This window comes from Rhinolophus sinicus, linkage group LG10 (assembly GCF_036562045.2).
Source record: "Rhinolophus sinicus isolate RSC01 linkage group LG10, ASM3656204v1, whole genome shotgun sequence".
NCBI classification, from domain to species: domain Eukaryota; kingdom Metazoa; phylum Chordata; class Mammalia; order Chiroptera; family Rhinolophidae; genus Rhinolophus; species Rhinolophus sinicus.
The window spans coordinates 9897031-9914582 of NC_133759.1; the positions used below are offsets into that span (position 1 = coordinate 9897031).

Below are 17552 nucleotides of genomic sequence, written 5' to 3' on the forward strand. Positions count from 1 at the left end.
GAAAGCTGTGACGAGGCTGGCTGGGACGGCTGGCTAGTGGCAGCTTGATTAACGACAATGTGACTAAGACACGGTCAAGAGATGGGAGAAGGGTTACAGTGGGCAACTATCCAGATGTTTGGACATGTGAGCAGTGTAAGTGATTTACTTTCATCCTTTATAAGTCCTCACCAATATATATATATATATATATATCTTAATTATAATGATTTTTCTTACCTGGATTTCATTTCCAGAACTGCACTTATTTCTTGTTTGGAAGCCTCTAGTTGGTATAAGAGCTTCACAATATAGTTAAAGTGTTCTGGGTCAAGCACCATCCCAGCTTCAATAAGCTGTAGAAGAGAAAAAAAGTAGTCATTCTTATAAAAATACCAGTGAGTTGAAAACCAGTGTGTATGAAACAACTAAAGAGACCGATGGAAAAAGTGAAACAAAGACAAGTATAATTAAAATTCCTTTAAAAATTTGAAAGCATATTTTCTCCAAATATTTGAGAACCACAGTAAGATACCCTACTTCAAAAATTCAAAGCAAAAATGAATAATTCGAGCTTGAAACTTGAATATTCTTCCTGTTCTCCAAGTTATCTCAACCACTTTATCACTTTACCTTTCATTCAGTACTCATTATGTCCTTTAGTACAGCACTGGTCTATACCTTATCCCTGACTGTAAACTTCCTGAGGAGGAGCGAACTGAGGGTTCTACAACGACCATGGGTGATCAGTGATTTCTGATTCAAAAAATTTCCAGACAGATAATTCTGTCAAGTTCTTTAATGTGGCTCTAGAGATAGTGACTGAAATATTTGTTCATTTGCTAGAGGAGTTCCTACGCTGCTTCCTAAAGAAAAAGGTGGGGGGTGGGGGTGGTTTCCTGCTGTTAGGCCTATTCTGAAATGGATGGCTAGGTAGTACCAAATACTAGGAAGTAGTCAACAAAAGTAAAAATTTTAATGTATTTTTAGAGAGCCACAGAGGTTGTTTTTGTTTAATGCCAAATATAAAATTAATTCCTTGCCACCATTTTTCTATCTACTTTCTTTGTTTTGGTTTTGGTTTTCTATTTATATATTGATTGTATATTTATTTTTATTATAAATGAACTTAAATCTTTTGTAAGAGAAGAATTGTCTTTAATCATTCTTAAGGTGTAGAAATGAGGACAGTTCACAAATTAGAAAGAAGTCTCCTGGAGTGCTTGAAACTATTCATTTAAGGGGAAGGCCTGTCAGTCACAGAACCCTATTTCAAGAGAAAAAGAACACTTCTGAAAATAGAATTTTTTGGCATCAAGAATGTGAATAAAAGGCAGATGAAGAGAATAAGTGGAAATTACTATTTTCTTGAAAACCATTATCTCTTTCTAAATCGTTATTTTCTTTTCATTGGTTATTCGCTATTAGAGAGTAAAAGAGATAAAATAAAACCATACCTTGCAAAAGATATCAATTAAGGTAGGTACAGCATTCCTTAATTTCATAGTTGCCACATGCTCAAATATTTCTAGTAGTATTTTCAGAGCAGGCTGGAAAAAACAAAAAAATTACACTCACTTTTATGTCTTGTCTTCTTTCAGTACACCTTAAGTTTCTCAAATTTGTTTATGCTGAAAAACACAAATTTTCTCTAGGAAGTAGTCAACAAACATGGAAACTTAACTGCTAAATTATACAAATAGGAAATCTAACAGAGAAATTAACTTAAAATATTAAAAATACGTAATTTCAGGATACTTACCAGCATTTTAACCATTATGCTGAGTTTCACTACCTGAAATACTTCTTTCAATAAACAATGTTTGAGTAAAGAATTTAGAAGGTCATTTAGCACTTGTAAATCAAAGTGTATACCTGGAGGAAATCTTCTGTAGTACTCCATAAACATGCTTACTGAAAGTGAAAAAACATACATGTTTACTACTTTTAAGATATTCATTTTTTCTAAATTAGACAATTTTTCTATATTTAAAGATTGAGTCATATAAATTCATTTTCTTGAAAGGTACATTTCCGGTATCAGAAATACTTGATGAAAATAATTTAAAGCAAAAGTTAGTGGCAGTAACATTTGAAGTCAACCAGGCATGTAAGGCACTAGACTGGGAGCTAACTCATGTGCTCTCCACCAAAAATCAGTCTAAATTGCCTCATATATCATGGCCTCAATATGAATTCCCAGGGAGCCACACTCCCAGGGATACTTCAGGCAGTGGCCTAGTGATGTATGAGCAACTGCATATTTTAGGGATGGATACAGACAATTTTGACACATACCCCTACTTGTTGTTTTAACCCCACCACTGTGTTGACCCTGGGGATAATTTTTTATTCCAGTTTGTGATTATGAACATTTTACTAAAAATTACAACGTTGATTAATTTGCTTCAAGAGAGTAGTTTTTAAATGTCAATTCAACTCCTTAATCATTTTTCTATATAACACTTAAAATCATTTCCATTTTTTTTCTCATTAATTTTACCACAATTATTTCAATTGGGATCATTCATTGATTATTTTTTCCCCATTCTAAAATTGCCCGGGTCAAAATCTAAGCACCTTAGCTGAAATTGCTTTAGTAAAAATTACTTTGGGTTTTATTTTTGTGTTAATTATTTCTTCCCAAAATACTAATTACTGTCTGGATTATTTGGTGTTGCTTGGAAAAGTCAGTAGCTACTGATAAAATTCAATAGTATGACAGAAAAATTAATATTGAAGTTATAACAAATATTAACAACTTTAATAACACAGTATAACAATATTAAGCTTTATTCTAGTTTCTTTACATACTACAATCTTTCTTGGGCACATACAGATAAATTCTTCCTGCTCTTCACTTGGTAGTATCTACACAGTTGCCTATATAAGAAGCAGATCAAGATATTGTTTAATAGGTATGGAATTTCTGTTTGGGATAGTGACAAAGTTCTGGAAACAGATAATGGTGATGATTATACAATACTGCAAATGTATTTAATGCCACTGAATTGTATACTTAAAAATGTGTTTGCTGTTTTAAAACTAAATTCAGATATATTTCTTCTGTTACCATATTGGATGCTTACACAATCAGAATTACATTTTTGAAAGTTCTGTATTTTTTTCCATGTCATCCTCTTTTCCTCCACATCTCACGTTATGGAATTATTTCTGGAAGACAATATTTATCCACATCTAACCATATGTAGCTTCTCCTCCTTGGCTACCACACCCCTCAGGTGACAGGTGTAGCCCCTATAAGGACTCCTATGACTCCTACCTAGCTGTTTCTTCCTTGTTATACTTAGATGAAGTCCAGACTATCAGTTCCCTAGATGCTTTCTCTAATTCTTGGGGAGGTGATATCAGCAGCAAAATAATAAACTTGTCAATGATTTCATTTTCAGCCAAATGAGATTTCAAGCAGATGAACACAATGCTAACGTGCTCTATTGCCATCATGCTATGTGGCTTTGGTGGCTGTGTCAGGGAGACAAATACACGTATAAAGCCTGGTCCTTTCTCTTGGGGCTCACGATGTAGTCGGGGGACCTGGGGGCAGAGAATGGGATGAGGCTGTGCAGTCAGATAAGGACCTAATAGAGGAGGTGATCCTAGTTTCTGTGACTAAGCCTTGAATGATGAGTGGGTCTTTGCTATGCAAAAGGGGGACGGAAGAAAGTCATGCCAGGTAGAGAGAACAGTGGCAGCAGTGGCACTTCTATCCATAACACAGACTGGCCAGCTTACGGAACTGCACAGAATTCAGTGGGGATGGTGCATTGGCTACAAAGGTAAGTGTAAAAAGAGAATAAAGAAGTAGGGAAGACCCAGTTTCTGAAAGGTCCCTTCAGAAAGATTTTAAGCCAATTAACTATATCCTATTTTCTGTCTTACACCTGTAAATAAAATTTCTAGGTCATGAACGTATTCATATGTAAAGGAATTATAGTGTCAAGTGAATTATAATTTTATTAACCAAAATGACACACTTTTAAAAAAATCCTTTCTAAGACCAACAGAGCTACTCTAAGGCATTTGGTTTTCATACTTAAAAGTATGGAATTACTTTCAAACTATAAGACACAATAGGACAATGTTTGAAACACTGACATTAATGAATTTATAGTAATCATTCCATTGTCTCATACCTGCACGTTGTAGTAAACATACATCGTTGATACTTATGTATTTCTTAAACACATCCATACAAACCTGCAAAAGTCACAAAAAAAAGTAAAATTACCTTTTTATATTTCATGAAAACTACACAAATTTCAATTCTATCTTTATACTTATCCCATTTTTTTAAAGTGAACTTAAAGCAATGGAATAAAGAGGCTGACATTAAGTTAACCTGCAGATTTGAAATGCACACTGAATTCATTACAAAAACCTTATATAGAGAACTGTCAAAGAAATAGTCAAGGAAACAAGAGTCAAAATTAGTAAGCAATTGGGGGAGGGGAGAAAAATCCTTGAACTCTATAATAAAAAGCCTTATTTAGGTCATTAAAAAAACAACCATTTACTGACTGAAGAATAAACTCAAAGATTAGAACAGAGAGTTCTAATAGTCCCACTAATAGTCCCACTAGAAATAGTCCCACTTATTTACAATCAGCTGATTTATGACATGGTGACACTGCAGTGCAGTGAGGAAAAGATGGTCTTTTTAGTAAATGGTGTTGGGTAATCTGGAGATCTACATAGGAAAAAAAATGTATATTGAACTCATATCATAAACAAAAATCAATTCTAGATGGCTACGAGTTTTAAATGAAAAAAAAAAAACTGTTAAAGGAAGAAGTAAGTGAACATCCTCATGATTTTGGCAAAAAGTTAACACTGTAAAAGAAAAAATTCACAAAATTGGACTATATAAAATTTAAGAAATTCTGTTTATCAAAAGGCACCTTTAAGGGAGTGAAAAGGCAACTTGTAAAGTAGTAAAAGGTGTTCGCAATATATATATCCAATGAAGAACTTGTATCCAGAATGTGTAAAGCAGTCTCAAGATGGATAAGAAAAATACAATCCCCCGGAATATAGGCAAAATATTTAGCTATTTCCAAACAGGGGATATCCAAATGTCCAATAAAGGTTTTGAAAGATGCTCAGCTTCATGAAACACCAGGGAAGGCATCACTCCCTCCCCAACCAAACGGGCTAAAACCAAAAGGCTGATCATACCAAGAGCTGGGGAGGATGTGAAACAACTAGAACTCTCAGACATTGCTGGTGAGAGTGTAATTGGTAAATCACGATGGAAATGTTTGGCAGTATATACTGATGTTGAACTTCTGCAGACCCTGTGGCCCAACAATTCCGGTTTTCAGTATAACCCATCATGTCTATGTATGTTCACCAAAGGCATGCAGACCACTGATGGCATCACTGTTATAATTACCATACTTAGAAACTATACAAATGCCCATCAAAAGTATATTGATCAACAAATATATTTTGATCTACTCACAGAATGGAATATTCAATATGACATAGCAATAAGAAACATTTACAATTAAGTAAAAAAATATAGATGACTCAAAAATATTGAACGAAAGAAGCCAGAAACAATAGTATACAGATTGTTTGATTTCATTTATATAAAGCCCCAAATCATGCAAAGCTCATCTATTAGGAGTCAATGAAAATCTAAATTACAACATATGACTGAGATGATTATTAAAATAATCTCTACTTCAAAGACTTTACATATTTTACCTTTTCATCCCCTTGCTCAGGCACATGAGCAAACTTGCATTGTGATCGCTCACAGCCACGTAACGTATTAAAATGAAATTTGCAATATCTATGGGGTATCATCAACCCTAGGGGCTTCTGGAACACCTAGAAAATTAGACAAATTCCCTTTCTTTGTTAATTATAAAACACTTATTGTAATCAAGTGGTAAAGCATTTGAAGCAACTAGAAATATGTACCCCAAACAGTATCAAGATAAATTGCTTGCTGACTTGATTAAAAATAATAAAGCTTCAAACAGTTTAAATTTTTAAAAATAATGAAAAAAAAATCAATTTAAAGTGAGATATCTGAATTTTTACAATTTCCTTCAGTGCAAAATATTCCCTCAAAGTTGTTATTGTTTTACTTTACATCTTTTTAAAAAGCTTATACATTCCCTCTTCCTTCTCATGTATCTGCCCCTTTTGCTTTCATAAAAAGTTAATTCTATTATAATATGTATCATATTTAAAATGCATTTATTAGAATCAAAATTTTCCTTAGGTATTTTTTTTTTAATTATTAACAGAAAAAGGCAACTGACAGAATCAAAGCTTTTTACAACAGAATTTTCCTATAAACTGCTATATATCACTAGCTGTTTCTTTCATTACAGGAAATATTCATTCTGTATTTTCTGTTATGAATATCCACCCCCTCCTCTGCTTTCAATCTCTTACATTATTTGTAAATATCCTCTGAATCATTATTCATTTTCTGCCTCTTACCACCAACCTGAATTCAAAATCTGTATGATGTCTAGAACTGCGTAAAAAAACAACTCAGGGAACTACAACCAGAAAGGCCCAAAGTATGTGCTTTATAAGATTAATATTTTTTAAAATGGGGGACTTACCCCTACAATTTTTTCCCTCTTAAAATTTTCACAAGTTTCAGGATTCTGCAACTTTGGGAGAGAATGTTTTCCTAGAAATCTGAAATCTAGAAATGATTAAGAATGACATTACACACCAATGGGTTATAACTTATGCCCTTCATAACAATGAAACAGATGACCACTACTACATTTTCAAGTTTCACTTGGGACTTTTCATGCTCAATTCACAGGCTGTCTGCCATGGGGGTGTTCCTGTGAAATATAGAATGATTTACCTCTTAGGTGCTCCTTAAGTGTTTCTAGACCTACATTTAAAATTTTAAATTCATCATAAGCTGAATATACTTTATTAAAAGTCTTATACAGTGGCATTGAATACCACATTCAATTCACTGTCTCTAAGTTAAATAGACAAATACTATACCTTTCTAAGGGAAGAAAACTATTGCGAAACCCGGGTGATACGGACTGAACTGTGTCCCCCATCAAATTCATATGTTCAAGCCCTCACCCCCAATGTGACTTTATTTGGAGATAGGGGTTTTAATGGAAGCATTAAAGTCAAATGGGATCATAAGGGTGAGGCCCTGATTTGATGGAATTAGTATCCTTCTAAGGAGAGACACCAGTGAGCTTGCTCTCTCTTTCCACACACATGCACCAAGGAAAGGCCATATGAGGACTTAGCAAGAAGGCAGCCATCTGTAAGCCTGGAAGACAGGCAGAAACTGAACCCTACTATAATCTTGATCTTGGACTTTTAACCTCCAGAACAATGAGAAATAAATTTCTATTGTTTAAGCCACCTAGTCTGTGTATTTTGTTATGGCAGCCTGAGCTGATGAATACACCTGGCATCATATCCCTTAATGTTGGCCTTTCAAAATGGGAATTAGGACATTTAAAATTTTTTTTCTAAAGATAAAATAATAAAAATGTTTTCTATTGACCAGATTCTGGTCAAGACGGTGGAGTAGGTTAACATTGTGCTTACATCTTCCCATGATCACATAAAAATTACAACTAAATTATAGAACAATCAACCTGAAGAACCATCTGAAAACTAGCTGAACAGAAATTATATAACTAAGGATATACAGAAGAAGCCACGTTGAGACTGGTAGGAAGGGTGGAGATGCAAAATGGGCTGGTCCCACATCCACATGTGGCAGTTGAGCATTGGGAGGGATATCTCAGCTGCAGAGGTCCCACCAAAGAGTAAGTGGTCCCAGTTTCACACCAGGCTTCCTAGCCTGGAGCACCAGTGCTGGGAAGAGGAGCCCCCATAACATCTTGCTGTGAAAAATCAGCAGGGATTCCATCCATCTGGGGGCGATGGAGGGCTGCTGGAAACCCAGGCATTCTCTTAAATCGCCTCTGCTCAGACTTACTCACAGGTACTCACCCTAAGCTCTGATGAAGGGACAGCAGCTTGAAAGGTGCCAGAGACATAGGGAGAAATTGTGTGGCCTGAGGGTGAAGGCTGGAGGGACAGCTGCCATTGTCCCTAAGTTAAGCCCTCCTCCCATAGCCTATAGGAGGGTGGCAAATCTGAATCTGCATTAACCTGGTGACACCACTCGCCCAACCCTGATGTCTCCCTGAGATCCTGCCCCACTCGACTAAGTAAAGGTACCCAAACCTTTGAATTTAACCATATTCTATGCTTGTTTCGATTTTTAAAAACCTCTTCTTTGATTTTGGTGGAAAAATTTCCTATATAATTTCTATCTTATCAAAAGCCAACAGAACTTAGTAAGAACATGGTACCATTTGTCCAGGGCTTCAGTAATGTGTCTTCTTGATAAGCATTTAGATTCAAAGGTGGCACTGATAAGCACAGAGGTTTGGGGCCCAGCACTGTTAATTGACATTCACCAACCATATTCTCTGCACTTTTAGAATCTTTGCTGTGTGAGCAGAAAAAGCAAAATCAGAATTTAAATTTATTCCAAAAACATTAAAGTAATGAGAATCAAATTAGGTGGAAACACAACCTAATGCTACGTATATGCTATATCTCATGCTGTATGCTATTATGATACCATGATTGGTCAGTATTTTCAACAGGTTGTTTCTGCCTTCTTAACTAGAAAACCAAAGCTTGTTAAATGACTGTGGTAGGGCTAAGAGTGAGGCGGTCATGTTAAAACTAGAGCAAAGTATTTTTGATCATGCCAGACCAAAGGTCTGAGGAGGAACTGGGCTTAGCATTCTAATCCAGAAAAGACCATTCAATTATTCTATTATAAGTGCAAAAAAATGAATGAATTATAAATTAATCTTCAAGACAAGTACATATAACTTATACACGTACTTGAGAGCTTCCTTTGGGAAGAAGCTATAAAAATTGTATCATTCTTAGTTGTTGATTTAAACAGCTTTGACTATATTCTACTATGTGAGAGCCTATATAACCAATTTTAGTAAAGCTTAATCTGGAGGTCACTTATCTAGAAAAATAACTTAAGCAAGGGGGAGGGTAGGAAGTATCTCAGAATTGACAGATATAAATGAATTTACTTTTTAGGAGAAAGACCACTCAGATACTATAATATTTTACCTTAAAAACAATTCTAATAAGCTTTTCCAGCTGGGGTTCCCCAGGCTAGAGGAGAATAAAAATAGTCAAAAGAGGGGCCCACACTTCTAACAATTGAAACTTAGTAGCACTGATGGAGTTTAAAAACTACACAAAATAAAAATACTTACTTCTCTCCCCAACTTGGGACATCATTGATATGTGCAATCAACATAACCCCCCTTCAAATAAAAGTGGTCACATAAAACAAAGGAATAGGAATTAATGGAATTTTATAGATGGAAGAGATTCTCTAGCAAAATTCTTTTATTTTTGATTGGATGACTGACGCCCAGGGTAATGTAGTGACCTGCCCAATGTCATATTCCTGGTCATTATGGCAGAGCCAAGTTGATGATAAAACTCAGCAGGCTGCAATGACAGTATTTAGTTTGTAAGCAAATGCTTCTAACAGAAAAAAATAAGTTAATCCTGTCACTTTTAAGATCTCCAAATGGTCAGGAATCATACTGGGCTCCTGTGCCAATCTAATTCTTACCTAGGCTTTTCCTTAATACAATGGTTCCCAAACGTGCATCCAGGTCAGCTGGTGGCCTTGTTGAAACACAGATTCATGAGCCCCACCTCCAGAGTTTGTTATTTCTTACATTGGGGGGTGGGGCCTAATAATTTGCATTTCTGACAAGTTCCCACGTGGTGCTGCTGCTCCAAGGACCACACTTTTAGAAAAGGACTTGAACACATTTGTTACCTGATCTGAGTGTGCTTTGCCACAACAGCAAAATGGATCAGATGATCTCCAAGGTGTCTTCCGACTCTACATTTGGTATTTGTACATGTTCTGGGAAGCATACTGTAACTTTCAGTACTAATCACTGCAGTCACATAAAATACCTGCCAACTGCAGCGTTCATCTGACGTCAGTCACTCTTACCTTCATAAAAGTCACGTACACATTCTCTTTTCTTTTATCATTATTCCTTATTCCTTCCTCAAAAAATATTTTTGATGGTTGTTGATAAGTCCCATCTGCAAGCATTATTTTTTATTTTATTTTATTTTTCATTAAATTTATTGAGGTGACACTGGTTAATAAAATTGTATAGGTTTCAAGTGTAAAATGAAAGAACTATCTGACTCCATCAGAAAGAGCAATATAAGGATAATGGGTATACCAGAAGGAGAACAGAGGGAGAAGGGAACAGAGAGGTTATCCAAACAAATAGCTGACGAGAACACCCCAAACCTATGGAAAAAACTGGGTCCTCAAATCCAAGAAGCAAACAAAAAGAATATGTTAATGACTCAAAAACTTTAGAGATAGCTTTTAGGTAACTTACAATATCCCTGACATCTAGGTATACCTGACACATTAATTAATACCCAAGGATGGCTTGTGGCATAGTACTCAAGCACATACAGCAGAGAATGAAAAGCACACTCATGATACAAATTACATGAATAACTGTTTTAAAGTTACATAATTAAAAATTATGTTACAGACCTTTTGCAAACTTCATGAATATTTTCATTTTCTTCATTAACAGTCACTTTGTCTGAAAATTTACACTGTGAAGATATAGTTAAAAAGTACAGGTGACTATATTTGTATATGAGGCTATGAGGCTTACCAGATTTATTAGAATGTAATAGATGTTAATTAAACCACTGGTTTATGGTCAACCCAGAAAACAATTCTACTTTGCATGATTTAAAATACTGAATTAATATGGACTTAAAAATTTCCACTGTTGCTTAAGAGAAAACTAATATAAATCAATATTTTTGCTCAGCTTTTGATATCACCTTTAATTATACAAGCCAACATTTCAAATCATTAAGAACAATTAAAGTTATACTTGTTTTCATTAAGAAAAAAAGCTTTGAGTAATTTTTATTTTTAGGTGGTATTTATGAACATATATTTCTTTTTCATTAGAAATATTTATGGGTATTTAAAACATTGCTATACTTAAAACATTTCACAATTAGTGTTTTGGGAACTGTGATTTCCTAATTACTATAAGAAAGTTATACATGCTCAAATATTAAACTTTTGAAAAAACAGCCACAAGAAAATAACCCCCCAAATCACCATTACTTGAGCAGTCAGAGATAACCACTTCATCTCTTACTATCATGATACTACTTTTTGCAACTTCCTGTGAATCTATAATTATTTCAAAATAAAAAGTTAAAAATATAAAGGACACTAGCATTTTAACTATCTGGAGCTCAAAACTACAATCATTAAGCAACTACTACCATGGTAAACCTAAAAATTGTTACATATGAATTTTGAGTAGAACTGATACACAGGAGAAAGAAAAAACAAGTTCTCTGGAAAAGATAGAATAATATATATTATGTATCTATACATATGTATGTATATATGAATACTACATATATACACACACACTATGTATTCACACGTACATATACTTGTATACATACATAGACATAATATATACATAAGTATAAAATCAATAAGGAAGCATTTCTAAAAATTCACAGAAAACCATATACTCATAAAACAGAAGAGTGCTAGGTTAGTCACGTGTCCCATAAGTCAACTTATTTACCCTCTAAGGTTCCTAAAACCCTGTAACTGTGCTTATGCAAAACATTAAGCAATATATTTCATGGCCTGAAGAATGTGACTTTTTTACTCAATAAAAAGGAGTTACACTTGTCATCTGACAACACTGCTAAGATGAATTTCTGTATTACCATTCTTTAGACCAAAAAACAAGAAAATGAAAAAGATTCCCTAGTACCTTTTCATCCAAGTCTGAACTTCTTATGTGTTCACTGAGGTCTCCCAGTTTTTCATTTTGAGAGGTCTCATTAGTAACTTCTAAGGAAATGTTAGCACCTTTAAAATCATGTTTTATCTCATTTGCTGCAAAGAAATAATATTCAACTGTACAAACTACAAATAACAAAATAATCAAGTCATTCAAACATTATTCTAAAAATGAGTTAGAAGCCAATGTGACAAACATGAAGTACAGTTTTCAGCAAATTATACGATTATTCTTTCTTGTCAAATAACTCCAATCCATGGTATATAAAAAGAACTTGCAGTAAGACAAATTGAGATATCAAGATAAATTTAAGAATATTCCTTGGTCAAGTCCAGTTCTTTTCTTTTTTAAAAAAATTTCCAATTAACAGTTATTGTTATTACAATATTATTGACTATATTCCCTATGCTGTATTAATTTCCAATTACAGTTGACATACAATACTTTCAGGTGTACAACAGGTGTACAACATAGTGTTTCAGGTGTACACCATTGTGATTATTTTCTATAATGTACAAAGAGATCACCCCATTAGTCTAGTATGCATCTGACACCATAGTTATTACAATATTATTGACTATATTCCCTATGCTGTATTTTATATCCCCATGACTGTTTTTATAACTGACGATTTGTACATCTTAATCTCTTCCCCCTTTTTACTGATTCCCCCCAAACCCTCTCATCTGGCAACCATCAAAATGTTTTCTGTATCTATGAGTTTGTTTCTGTTTTGTTTGTTTATTATATTTTTTAGATGCCACATAAGTGAAATAATATGGTATTTATCTTCCTCTGTCTGTTATTTTACTTAGCATAATACCCTCTAGGTATATCCATGTTGTCCAAAATGGCGAAATTTCATTCTTTTTTGTGGCCAAGTAACATTCCATTGTATGTATGTACCACATCCTTTTAATCCAATTGTCTACTGATGGGCACTAAGGTTGCTTTCATATCTTGACTACTTCAAATAATGCTGCAATGAACATTGGGGTGCATATGTCTTTTCAAATTAGTGTTTTCAATTACTTTGGATAAATACCCGCAAGTGGGAATGCTAGGTCATAAGGTAGTTCTATTTTTAATTTTTTGAGGACCCCATACTGTTTTCCATATTGGCTGCACCAATTTACAATCCCACCAACAGAGCTTAAGAGTTTTCTTTTCTTCATATTCTCACAAACACTTGTTGTTTGTTGATTTATTGATGATGGCTATTTTGATAGGTGTGAGGTTTTAATCTGCATTTCTCTGATGATCAGTGATGTTGAGCATCTTTTCTTGTCTATTGGCCATCTATACATCCTCTTATGAGAAATGTCTATTCAGGTCCTCAGCCCATTTTTTAATTGGATTGTTTGTCTTTTTGGTGTTAACTTATATGAGTTCATTATATATTTTGCACGTAACTCCTCATCAGATGTATCATTAGTGAATATCTTCTCCCATTTAGTAGGTTGTCTTTTCATTTGTTGATAGTTTCCTTCACTGTGCAAAACCTTTTTAGTTTGGTGTAGTCCCATTTGTTCATTTTTTCTTTCATTTCCCTTGCCCAAGGAGACATATCCAAAAAATATTACTAAGGGCAATGTCAAAGAGTTTGCTGCCTATGTTTTATTCTAGGAGTTTTATGGTTTACATTTAAATCTTTTAATCCGTTTTGAGTTTATTCTTATATATGGTAAGAAAGTGATCCAGTTTCATTCTTTTGTATGTGTCTGTCCAGTTTTGCCAACGCCATTAATTGAAGAGACTGTCTTTACTCCATTGTATGTTTTTGCCTCCTTTGTCATGGATTAATTGACCATATAGATGTGGGTTTATTTCTAGGCTCTGTATTCTGTTCCACTGATCTATGTGTCTTTTTTTTTATGCCAGTACCATGCTGTTTTGATTACTATGGCCTTGTAGTACAGTCTGATACCTCCAATTTTGTTCTTCTTTCTCAAGATTGCTTTGGCCGTTCAGGGTCTTCTGTGGTTCCATATAAATTTTAGGCTTATTTGTTCTAATTCTGTGAAAAATGTTATTGGTATTTTGATAGGAATTGCACTGATTCTACAGATTGTTAAAATGTCCATACTACCTATCCAGAGCAATGTAATTATTCCTACCCATGAGCACATTACATGCTTTTATTTGTATCATCTTCAATTTCTTACACTTTTCCACATATAGGTCTTTTACCTCTTTGGTTAAATTTATTCCTTGGTATTTTATTTTTTGATGCAATTGTACATGGGATTATTTTCTGAATTTCTCTTTCTGATAGTTTGTTATTGGTGTATAAAAACGCAACGGATTTCTGAATATTAATTTTGTATCCTGCTATTTTACTGAATTGATTTATCAGTTCTAGTAGTTTTTTTGGTGGAATCTTTAGGGTTCTCTATGTATAGTATTATGTCACCTGCAAACAATGACAGTTTCACTTCTTCCTTTCTAATTTGGATGCATGTCTAGCTATTTTCAATATATTTTTAAAACTTTAAAGTCAAAGTAAAATTAACTTTCGTATTAAATTATTTCCTGTAATGATCCAGGTACTGAAATCTATGATAAGCTGTTAATTATAAAAATGTTTTAAAAAGGACTCATATTTAAAATGTGATAAAGCTTAAATGTATATTTCAACTTCAAAATAAAAATACAAAATTGCTAAAGTCAATTATTTATCATTTGTAGATAAAGCCTAACAAAATTACTTATTTAATAATCAAGTAAAAACCTGATCTTCCCACCAATTAAAACTGAGAACTGACAAACTATAAAACATACGGTTAACAGACTCTAAAATGAAAAGCTTCCTATTTTAATGAATTCATTTTGACGAGGCCTAAATGGAGATATAAAAAGATACTTTAATATTGCATATTCTAAAAATGTCATATTTTACCTGCTGGCAAGGAAGTCCCGATCTCTGACTTCATCAATCCAAGATCCAGTACGGGAAGTTCTCTATTATAAGGCAAACAGAGCTTAAACATTATAACATATTCTCTGCATATCTACTTCTCTAAACATTATGTAACACCAGCTTTAGCAGCTGGTGAACATCAGCTCAGGTCCTCCAAGGACAGAGTAGTATACAGGGACTCAGAACCCAGCACACCCCAGTAGATTCCTCATTTGGTTCTTTAATCCCCTATGCCTCAATTGTTAGGGAGTGCTGTCATTCAAACTTTGTTACCTAGAGAGAATCTGATGACATATACCAAGCATTTAAAAAAATTTAAAAGTATTATACCAATACAAGATAATGTTTAACTTCTATTGTCAAGCATGTGTATGTATGTCTTACTGCCAATGTAAAAGGAGAACAGTTTGAGGGCAGTTGGAGTCTTTTTTATAGTCTCTGAAGATAACACAGGGTCCAAAGGTTAAGCTATGGAGATCTGAGTTAGACCAACCTGGGTTTAAATACTGTTCTGCCACTTTCTGTGTTAACTGTAGAAAATTTCTTTAACTGCTTTGAGTGTAACCATATCTGTAAAATGAGAATACTACCCACCCATGAGGTTACTGTGAGGATTAAATGAGATATAAAGTTCTTAAAGCCCACAGCATAGGCTCAACAAATGAAAACCATGTCTATAAGGTCACTCAAAACAAATGGTCAAACATTATTCCATTTTTTTAAACTTAGACAAAAACATAGAAAAGTGCATAGAATAAAATATAATAAGCACCCATAATCCCACCATTTATTCATTTAATAAATGGATTTTATTAAATCTATCCCATAGCTTTACAACTGCTTTTTGGCTCAGGATTACTTAATAGCCAAGAAAAAGGAAAAGTCAACTGAACATTTTATATACACCATTCTTTGAAGTCTTAGCAAAACATGTATTTTTTTCCCCCAACATAAACCCTAGAAGCAATCAGAAGTGTACAGTTTAAAGAATAGGAAAATAATAATGAAAACAGAAGACACATATATATGCAAATCTCATTCCCCAATTCATACCTCTTCAGACTCATATCTGTCTACTGGAATATTTTCTTTTCATTATTTCAAAGGTGTTTCCAACTCACCATGTCTAAATTTGACTTCATGACCAGCACTCCTTCCCAATCCTGCCCCTTTGCATCTGAGAATTGTAATGCCCTCTTTGAAGTAAGACAGAAATCAGGTAATCATTCTTAGCTCCTACTTCTGGCCATACTCCCAGGTGATTAATCAATCTGCACTTTCTAAACCTCTCAAATCCACTCCCACTTCTGTGTGAAGTCACCACGTCCTTTTGACTGAATTATCACAATAACTCCCTGCCAATTTATTCTCCACACTGGAGCTATAATAATTTTTAAAATGTAAACCTGATCATATTCTCTCGCTACTTCAAAGTTCTTCAGTGAATCCTTATATGCTCTTAGCACAAAGGTTCAAACTCACCATGAATTCTAGTTCATCTAGGATGGTCTGTTTATGCCTGTTATCCTGTCATATTAATTATTACTAGTTCCCCATTTAATCTCAAAATTTTGTAATTTAGAAGATAAATTCTATGGTCATCCTATTTGTAAAGCCCTTCAGGACTTTCTGCACATCCTGCAGCTTTATTTCTTGACATTTGAACACTAAGACATGGGTCATTATATTTCAGTTGCGACATGTTCTTCCTTTTGAGCCCTCCTATAGGCTATTCCTTCCAGGACAAAATTCTACTCACTTTTCCTCACTTAATCGGCTAATTCCTACTCATCTTTTAGGATTCATCTTAAATGTCACTTTGACCAGGACATCTTTAGTATCTTGCACTTTTATCATATTGTACTTGCTTGATTATTTGCCTCCCTTGATGGTCTAACAGCTCTGTGAGAACAAGGCTCATGTGTGTCTAGTTGCTCCTCCATATACTCAACACTTAACATCCTCCTGGCCAGACACTAGGGAGACCCAAATGCAGATGCCTTTTTCCTGTCTAGGACCCCCCATTATAGGAGGAGAATCACACACTAGCAGCCATAATACACTGAGATACGTGCCAAGAGAACTATTGGAACAAATTCCTAGAAAAACATCTCTGAAGTGATTTGAAGGATAACTGAATAAAAAGAAAGGGACTTCCAGATACAGAAACATGAGAAAGGAATCAAGTACATGACATATTGTGGAAACAGGGAGCTTCCTGCTGTGCTTATCTTTTATTAGCCTTTTACCCCACTTTCCTACCCCCTAACGCCATAGTTGTCAAAGAGAAAATGGATGCAGATCCACTGAAGAGCCTTAAAATGTCATGGCAAGAAATTTAGACTCTATCCTCAAGTGGTTAAAGGCTGCTGAATCATTGTAAGCAGTCACTGGCAGATGGATTTCTATTTTACAGTAACACTACAGAGGAGAATGTTTTAAGAGAGTCCGGAAGATTAACCTGGAGCTCATAAAAATAATCTAGGGGAAAGATGTAAATAAGATGGTAGTAGTAAGAATTGAGATGAAGGAAAATCCGTGAGAGATATTGAGGTAATAGCATGAATAGGATTAAATGACTCAATACATAGAGAAGAACTGAGAGAGGTTTCTAATTATCCTGAAAGTTATATTCATAAATAGGTATAGCTTCAGGCACATAGGAGGTTATTCCTGAAAAAAAAAATAAAACAAAGAAAATATAAATAGGTATG

At 34.3% G+C, this 17552-nt stretch overlaps 1 protein-coding gene across 1 annotated transcript in view; it reads right to left on the bottom strand.

Annotated features, from left to right (window-relative positions):
- TOPAZ1 (testis and ovary specific TOPAZ 1) overlaps positions 1 to 17552 on the bottom strand; it is a 44453-nt gene that overhangs the window by 17469 nt on the left and 9432 nt on the right. The window contains 10 exon segments of the mRNA XM_019723718.2: positions 220 to 335; positions 1437 to 1529; positions 1742 to 1893; positions 4134 to 4197; positions 5710 to 5835; positions 6588 to 6673; positions 8340 to 8479; positions 10616 to 10680; positions 11889 to 12013; positions 14818 to 14879. Coding sequence (XP_019579277.2) covers positions 220 to 335; positions 1437 to 1529; positions 1742 to 1893; positions 4134 to 4197; positions 5710 to 5835; positions 6588 to 6673; positions 8340 to 8479; positions 10616 to 10680; positions 11889 to 12013; positions 14818 to 14879 — 1029 coding nt within the window.